Source organism: Catharus ustulatus, chromosome 13 (assembly GCF_009819885.2).
Source record: "Catharus ustulatus isolate bCatUst1 chromosome 13, bCatUst1.pri.v2, whole genome shotgun sequence".
NCBI classification, from domain to species: Eukaryota; Metazoa; Chordata; class Aves; order Passeriformes; family Turdidae; genus Catharus; species Catharus ustulatus.
This window is the reverse complement of record NC_046233.1, coordinates 14,580,160-14,589,413: the sequence shown is the minus strand read 5'-3', so window position 1 is coordinate 14,589,413 and position 9,254 is coordinate 14,580,160. Positions and strand designations below refer to the sequence as shown.

General features: G+C 44.2%; 1 protein-coding gene across 13 annotated transcripts in view; it reads left to right on the top strand.

The window, feature by feature from the left end:
* The first annotated feature begins 3,915 nt into the window (after window positions 1-3,915).
* Window positions 3,916-9,254, top strand: part of CACNA1D (calcium voltage-gated channel subunit alpha1 D) — a 171,158-nt gene continuing 165,819 nt past the window's right edge. For all 13 annotated transcript variants that reach the window (XM_033071448.1, XM_033071451.1, XM_033071458.1 and 10 more), the window contains exons 1-3: window positions 3,916-4,300; window positions 6,324-6,642; window positions 9,079-9,184. In XM_033071448.1, the coding sequence (XP_032927339.1) occupies window positions 4,264-4,300; window positions 6,324-6,642; window positions 9,079-9,184 (462 nt within the window). In that variant the 5' untranslated portion in view covers window positions 3,916-4,263. The remainder of the gene's footprint in view (window positions 4,301-6,323; window positions 6,643-9,078; window positions 9,185-9,254) is intronic.

The window sequence follows — 9,254 nt, the reverse complement described above, 5'->3', positions numbered from 1 at the left end:
GTTGTCCCTTGCTGTCTGGGTACCATTCTGTAAATTTCTGCAAAGAGGATGGAAAAAATAAATTGGGCTTTTGTTGAGTTGGTAAGCAATACTGGAGAGCATCACCCATTTCTTTAATCCACAGCAATCTGAGACACACTTGCAGCTTCAGCTCAGCCAAACAAATGCAAAGAGCATTGACCATACATCCTGCTGCCTTCCCTCCTTCCTTCCCTTTTTCTCCCTCACTCCATCTCACTCTCCCTGTCTTTGTACAACTTTTCACAATGCAATTTTTTTCACAAAATATAGAGCTAAATCTCCAGCTAGACTCAAGTAGTGTTACTCCATTCATATTCAGTTTTCAAAAATTTGTATATTTGGTGGGCTTATATGCAAATGATTACATGGCAAGACCTCAGTGTAGGTTTCTTCTATCTGGAATTATTTTTTCAAGTGCTAAATAGGAGAGAAGAAAATCGAAATTATGCTTAGTATCAGGATATTTTGCTCATGCAAATTGGTAAAAAACCACAATGATGCAAAAACATAAAAGACTATTCTTGCAGAGGACATACAAAAATTCAATGTTATATCCTCTTGAAAGTTCTTTTACTTATTAAATATCAAGTGTGGATAAGGTCAAGAACATGGACAATTAAGCCTCCCTCTCATCATTTTTATCCTATAGTGGATTAATGTATTTTAAAATCCATTCATGTACATTTTTATCTACTTTTGAGATCCAAGTTAATGGGTTTTCAGAAGTCTGTACTTTTTATATTTGTCTATATAAACTGCATCCACAATACCAATGCGCTATTTTAAGTTCTTTAAAGAGTCACCCTTTCTCCTAGTGACATCAGAAAGGTGATATTCACTGATCTGACATAAACAATATATGGACATATTTAAATTTCATCATGGTCTTTTCTAAATAAAAATTCAAACCAGATCTTCAGATTCAAACAGTAGCTCCATCATACTCAGATGAGAAGAATGAAAATATAAGTCTTTAGGCAAGAAGAGAGTATGCACCTGGAAACATATACAAAATTTAAAGGAAATGCATAACATGAACAAGAATTAATCCTGCAAATCCTTGTTTGCAACATAGCCATGTTTCCTTAAAATATTCCCCCCATGAATAAGGATAGTAATAGTTTAGTATATATTAGCATAGTAATAACTTCAGCTGGACTATTAGAATTAATAATGGATTAACCCACATGAGTGAGAATCCCTCCCTTGTTAAGGACGAGGCTACTTCTGTAGCTTCCCATTTTTTATAAAATTACGTATTTGTTACGTAAGTTCCTCCCACATGCCTTGCAACTGGATTTGTTTTGCTCCCTTTAATGATCTGCTGCACAGTATTGCTATGCTCCAACCCATGAGTTCATAGTGACTGAAGTTTTGGTTAAGCAGGTTTATCCTTCTGCACAACACCCCACAATTCTTAATGGATTCTGCTCCTGTGATGTCCCTAAGAGGCAATTCCTTCTTCTTTCTTACACAAAATAAATCCGTGTGAAGCAGCAAATGTTACCAAGAGGGGAATGATGGTGATTTAGTTGGAAATCTGCAATAAATGTATTATAATATTAAATTTATCTACCAATCTATAACATAGAAATGAAGCACACTGAGTGTGGTGTGGCACAGATGGGAACATCCTTATTTCTTCTCTGGACAATGGTTATTTCCATTCAAAATGTCATCTGTTGTTATAGTAGCTGGGACATATCCTAAAACATCCACAGAACGCTGGCCATTTCATTCAGGAATGAGTAACCAATATCAAAGTGACAGAAGAGTGAAGCAGTCTTAGGGAGACAACTGGACACCAATTTCTAGAGGAATTGATGACTTCAGTAATTAGAACTTTTGTAACTAAAGACTATCAGTATTCCCTAATACTTCCTCCAAAGTTTCCAAACAGACTTGCATTTCCTTTTTACCTCTAATTTTGATTTGAAAATATAGTAGGTAATTTGATCTAGCAATAAAGGGACAGTTAGATTTGAAATATGCACAACTATATACGTACAAGTTTGGACCAAATGTGAAATTTTTTCTCTCTGTTTCATGGTTTTGTTGGTGTTGAGGAGTATTTGGTAGCTTCTAGTACATATTGCTGTGGTCGTTATAAGGACTGGAGGTGAGAAAATAGACATTGATGAGGCCAGAATCAGGAAATTCATGAAAATATTTGCAAGAGAAGCAGCTGTTTTTGGGGAATGTTTTTGTTTGTGTGGGATCCAGGCCTTATCAGATATGAATTCCTTAGTAGTGCCTCAGTGCTTAAATTAATAAGCCTCATTAAAAAAAAATAAAAATTGAGATGCTGGAGTCCAGCTTTGCCAAGATACTTCTTAGGTACTTGGGTTAAGCACTAACTCCTACTAAGCACATGAGGTGCCTTTTCAGTGCCTGCAGTGGTTGTTAGGCAACTAATCTTGATTTAGACACTCGTGAAAATCTACCAAGCATTTTTGGCACCTAAATATCTGACTGTTGAGAGTAGAAGTCCTAGTTAATTGCTGGACGTGTAAGGCAAGCACCTAAGTATGTTAAAACTGTTGAAACTGGAAACACCTGCGCTGTAATGACACCTGTGAAGAGGGTGGAGCCTTCCCAAATCAACCAAACCTGCGAGAGCTGAGCCATCAGGTCAGAAAATTAGAAAAGAGGAAGCTCTGAACCCGAGGTCAAGAAGCATCTGTGGAAGGCTGTTCTCCAAATCAGCCTCATTGTGGATTGATTTATTTGTTTATTTTAAAATTCTTTAATTAACAAAGGTAAAACCAAAAAGGATAGGCTCTACCTAACAGACAGCTTTTTATAAAGCTGCCGGCTGGGCATTCTTCACTGGATCCCTGGAGAATATCAGCGGTATTAAGGTTTTATTGCTCTTCTTCTAATTATTGTCTGTAGATATTATTTATTGTTAATTAGACGGAGATAGTTGTGGTTGAAGAATGGATGAAAGAGTGAGTAGGCACATGAATAGGAAAGTGGGGAGGAAAGATGTAGTAGAAATAGTTTAATGGAAAACTTTTCTTAACAAAGTATCACTTTTTGTCAAAGATAAGGATTCACACCCACTGAGTTTGACTGTGGCTTGTTCAAAGGAAATAGTGAAATACTCTTAAAAATTATGGGTAAACTTTCATTGTAGGGAAAACAAACTGTAATTTTGACGCATCAATTATGTTTCAAATTGGAATTAATAGTTATAATTCTTACCGGACTTCGTTAATCACTTTTTGTAATGATTGAAACACTGCCTTGCCATAAGGGAAGGTGGCTGTCCCGAGTTTTGTCCTTTGTGGTAACAGCTCACGGTCCCTCCGGTGTATCAGTACACGGCACTTCTGGGGTAGCCTCACTACCAATGAAACAATGGTTGAGGGTCCTGCAGTGGAAGGTAACGCCAAAATGTTTTTAGTTTCTTTTTTCAAAGTCAATTTATTTATTTGGATAAACTTTGAAGATGCCAATGTTAGCTTGAAGTCAGAATGACGGCAATTCAACAGGTCAGCGGAGAGCTCGCGGTTGGCAGAACTCGGGAGTTCTCCTGGAGGAGCGGGCAGGGACGGAGCGGCCGGAGCGCCCTGAGCCGGGGACGCGGGGAGCGGCAGGCGCTACAGCCGCTGTGCCGAGGTCCGTGGCCCTGTCCCTGCCCGGGGGAAAGACGGGGCTCGGGCGGGAGCAGGTGCGGCGGGGACGGGGTTAAGGCGGCGGCGGGCGCGGGTGTATGTGTATATAGTGCGGTGCCGGAGCCGCGGGCGGTCGGAGCGGCCCCGCGCCCCCGCCCGGCCGCAGCAGCAGCAGGTGGCGGCGGCGGCAGCAGCGAGGGAGTTAAGGCTCGGCGGGAGGAGGGGGCTGCGAGCGGGCGGCGGCAGCGGGAGGAGGGGGCCGAGGCGGAGCGGGCGGCGGCGGGAGGAGGGGGACCGAGGAGCAGGCAGCAGCGGCAGGAGGGGACCGAGGAGCCGGCGGCGGCAGCAGCAGCCGGGTTGCTAGGGATGGAGAGATCCCGTGTCACCCGGATGTGAGTGTCATGTTGGCCCAAACTCTGAGGGATTTGGCAGCGGCGAAGCAGCAGCGGCAGGAGGAGGAGGAGCAGCAGCAGCCCCTCGCACGTCCCTAGTCACTACCATGGGGGTCGGGTAGCGGGTAGCGCAGGGGCAGCGCGCACCTGGCTCGGGGTGGGGTTGGGGGGCGTCTCTGCCCTTTTTTGTTTTTTCGTTTTCCTCTCACACGCTGGAGAAAGTGAGAAAAATGCACCAGCACCAGCAGCCCGAGCAGCACCCTGAAGGTAAGAGCCGGGGCGCCCACCAAGGGCAGCGGCGTGCTTGGGGCTGAGGGGAGGGAGGGGGCGGGGGAGGATTTATGAGGGATTTGGGAGTCGGGGATTGGGGGGGATTAGGAAGGGGTTGAGGATGGGGTCGGTTTGGGATGGGAAGGGAACGAGCGTCTGTGCTCAAGGAGGCACCGGGAAGGGCAAGGGATGATGCGAAGGCGGGACAAGGTGCTGCCCTCGGCGTGTGACCAACGTGCGGGTGGATTTATGTCTGTCCCTTGTCCTGGGGCCGTTAATGCCAGCTGCGGGAGGACGCGGCTGGGCTGCGTTTGCCCCATCCGTGTGTAACAGGGGCCGAACCTGCCCGGAGCTGCCGGGGCCGAGGGCAGGGCGGCGGGCACGGCGCGCTCGGCCGCTGCCCGGCGGGGCGCACGGGGGCGAGACGCGGGGCTCCGCGGCGCTAATCCGCTCCGCCGACGGGCTCCGCCGCTGCCACAGCCCCCGCTGTTGTTTATAAATAATTCCTCCCTCCTCAATCAGCAGCAAGTTAGTGTTGCCCCCGAGGAACGCAGTCACCCGGGCTTTGTTTCCCTTTCAAGCATCTATTTAAAAGACTATGGCTATATAGATAGATGGGTAGGTGGGTGGTTTATTTGCGCCGAGCCACGTTTCATGGCATCCCGAAGGGCAGGCGGAAGGCGGGGGAGATGGCTGTGCCGTTGCATTTATATGTGGGGGAGAATTAAAAAAAAAAAAAAAAATTAGGGGGCGGGGGGGAAAAGCAGGGATGCTTTGGGAGAATGCTGGAGGTAGAAGTGGCACCTTTGCCCCCGCGGCAGCTCTGTCCCCCGTGTCACCCAGCTGTTGATGCGCCGCCGCTGGCCAGCGCTCGCCGCGCCGGTGCCGCTCCCCGCGGCGGCTCCTGGGGCCCCGCCGTGACCCCCCCATCACGCCGCCATCCCGGGGAGCCATCTTAGGGCTCCGCGCCCCCGGGGCTGGGGCCGGCCCCGGCCTCGGCCGCGTCCCCGCGCGTCCGCGGCGCTCCCGTGGTCCGTGCCCCCGTGTGCGGCGGGAGGGCCGTGCTTTCCCTGCCCCTCCGCTGCAAGACGGGCAGCGATTTTTTCTCCCCTCCCTGGGTAAATCCGTTTCACAGTTATCTTTCTCGTCAGCCCGAATTCCCAGCACGTATATTGTGCCGTTCCTCCATCTTTTTCCCCACCCAGGCATCAAGTTTTGAATTGCACTCAGGAGCCTCTCCTTCCTACAGGTGCATGTAGGAGTAGACTGTTGCGCTAGTCAAAGAGCTCGCGAGGAGGGATCCTGGGGTGGAGGTGGTGTTTTGCCTCTTTGCTGTCATCTGCATAAAGAGCACTCAATTATTATTTGGAAGGCGCAGTTTATTTTTTCAGTTCTCATGAAGGAACCAAACCAAACGCCATCCTTTACAGAACCAAAGCTCATCCTTTTACAATGGGTTCGTGGTTGTGATTCCTAGTGCGAAAGACAGCAGAGCTTTATGAACGTGTTTATCACAGACAGTATTGGATCCTCACTTGTGGGAGGCATCCACGCATTTTTCTTTGAGAATGCAAAGCAGGGCAAGATTTAACTTGCTTGCAGGACTTCCCCCTCTACCTTGCTGCTTATTCTTAATTGAAAATCCTTACACACTGTTCAACAACTATTCTTTCAACCAAAATAGAGAGTAGTAAATGCTAAGGTGCTACAGCAAACTTGATCTTGGGGGGTAGGTGTGTTTTACTGAATAAACACCAGGACAGGAAGGCTTCCATCCAGTTAGACAAAGACGTTTGAAATGAATGAATCAAAATGAGAAGTGTTTGTGTTCCAATACTTAGATCAATCGTGAAGTTGTAAATTGTTCAATTGCACATACCATAGTATAAGTGTATGCATATATATTTGTATATGTAATGGAAACATCACACTGCCAGGACGTCTTAAAACAATCTTTTTGGATTAGACCCATTTTAATGTAAAACAATTATAACCAAGTACTTTTTTCTTTGTCCCACAGAGGTGAACTATGCAAGTAGCACCAGGATTCCTCTCCCTGGTGACGGACCAGCTATTCAGTCAAACAGTTCAGCACCATCCAAGCAAACTGTTCTATCTTGGCAAGCTGCAATTGATGCTGCTAGACAAGCAAAGGCTGCCCAAAACATGAGTACCACCACAGCCCAGCCTGTAGGATCTCTGTCCCAAAGAAAACGCCAGCAATATGCCAAGAGCAAAAAACAGGGTAATACGTCCAATAGTCGGCCACCCCGTGCCCTTTTCTGTTTATCCCTCAACAATCCAATACGAAGAGCCTGCATTAGTCTAGTAGAATGGAAGTATCCTTTGTTGCAGTTTGCTTTTTAAATTATTTTCTTCTGTTTTCTGATTGTATAAAGGGGGTTGTGTTACAGGATCTCTTAGAGCATCACAATTTACATGTTACATCACTTGTATGTGTGGATAACTGTCATTAATGTCAACAGGAGTTAATTTGGCTTCAGTTACTGTTAAAAATAGTCTCTTGTGTCATATTGACACAGAATATCGTTTGCTGAAGTAGGTAGCTCAAAGACAGAGGAGAGCTCATAGCTGTTCCTTTTTTTCTGGGAGAAGCTGAGGGAGCATTTTCAAGCTAATGTTATATTCCAGCAGATCTCTGCATTGCATTATTTGCTTTTCCAAATAAGGAAGAATGGATGGGAGTGTATTTAGCCATCCAGTGTTAGGGAGATGGCCAAAGATGTCAAATCTGTATCTTCTATATTGGAATTTGGGTAGTGCCATTAGGGCAAATGTTGCAGATGCAGAAATCTTATTAAAAAGATTTTTTTTCCTGGTACCAAAAGTAGGGAAAATTTTTACTTAAGCCAAGGAAATATTCTAAGTGCACACAAGTGTCTGAAATACAATAATAATCTGGGCTTGTGCAACTTATGTCTAGCCCCAAAAATATTTGTAAGCATGTGCATCTAGATGGGACATCAGAGATGCTGCCTTGTGTTCATGATGACCTGTGTGATGGGAAGAATGGCTTTTCCTTTAGTTCACTGGCTGTGATGTGGAAATATGTGCATTTCTCTGGCAGAATGGATAACACATTGGTTTGGTATATTATTTAATTACCAAGAAAAGGTTTGAAATAGAAAATAGTTTTGCTGAGGTACAAGGAGAAAAATGTTAGCCTATTAGCCATGGCAACATCCCTGTAATGGGAAACAGCTGTTCAAGACAGTAGATTACTGAAGTAAAACTCAATTTGTTACTATAAACAGAACAGCCAACCTGGCAATAAGAGCTGTTACTCATTTATAGGGCTGGTGTTTCTCAGTTCTTTATACAAAATTCAATTGCAAATTAAAGATAGTGAAATGGCTTCTTTCATTTAAACTGGTAGAAGTCCAACTAATTTCAGTAAATTGGCCTCTCCTTGGCTAAGGTCAGGTAAATGAAATTACTATGGATCTGAGTGGAATAACTCAGCGAGAATTTGTCCCAGCAGGACCACATCATAAAACAAGGTTGTCAGTTTTGTGATGGTATCAATTGCTCGCTCCAGTCTGCAAAGTGCTGTTCTAACTTTATTTTGTACGCAACGTAGCAGCTGTTGATGATGATCTGCTTTGTAGATGTGAACATGGCCCTCAAGGTGACAAACTTTTAATAGGCCAGCAAACAAAATTTAGCACATCTTATAGGACATATGGGCTTTGTAGGACTTTCCTCCCACCCCCCAGGGTATTTTTTTTAACTGACAAAAAATATGCTTTTGAATATATTTAGTACTCTTACCCCAGTCTTTTATGGGATTCTAATGGAAACGTTTTCAGAAGTTGTGCATCAAATGCAGGAAAGGATGCCAGAAATCATTGCTGAGGTCCAAAGTACTTCTTTTCCAAACTTCCACAGATAGGTTCATCACAGTACCTCCATGTTTCTGGTCATTGAGAATAGTAAAATACCTTGTGAGAAAGGAAAATCAACAAACTGAAGGATGAACTTCATATGCATGAATTTTAAGAAAAGGAAGAAATTATTTTCTGGAAGACAGATGGTATTGCCAGGTTCCCACTGCTGTCATCCAGCTCCAGTATAGAAAGCAGAGCTGCAGTCCTTGCTCTGCCAGTGTGGAAGTGTGTAGTCGATCTTTGTGTGGCTGCCAAGCCAGCCATGATATTCTGTTTTCTACTCAACTCACCTAAACATTCATCTGTCCTGGCTAAAGCCAGGATTCAGGAATGGAACTGTCAGAGACATGGAGTGGCTCAGAATTTTCCTGTGTCAACTGTACAGCTTTCTAGCTCTCCTGTTAGAGAATAGTTGTGGTATTCTTGGAATCTTTCTCATATCCTACTATGAACTATATTTCCAATGATTTTCCTCCTTTGGACAAATGTATATTAATGAGATCTACAGATGAGGACAGAACAGTTCTGTGATTATTCCTTGCCCATTATGATGACCCACGTGTTGATTGAAGAGCAGATAATTATATTCATCACTGGAATTTAATATAAAGTGCTCTGTGACAGCATGAGTAATAGTTTTCACTCCTTCCAAAAAGAAGAGGACTCTGAAGGATCATTGTGACGGAAAATGATATGGTGTATATATAGTGCTATAACTAAAGGTGATGGAGTGTTTGTCAGAGTTATCAGTCAAAAGATTGCCTTAAAGCAAAGAATTGTTTTACCATTGCTGATACTGGAAGGAGGACTAGACTTCAAAGTTTGTAGATACTCATAAGTCATGAGTTCCTTAACAAGATTTTTCAGACCATTTGACATATTTATACTACTGTCTATTTTTGCCAATTGTGTGGCCTTAGCTGTTTACATCCCATTCCCAGAAGATGATTCTAATTCAACTAATCATAATTTGGTGAGTACCCTGGAATTTTTATTTTATGTTTGTTTGCTATGCTTTTAACATGATTAACTGCTAGTATTTG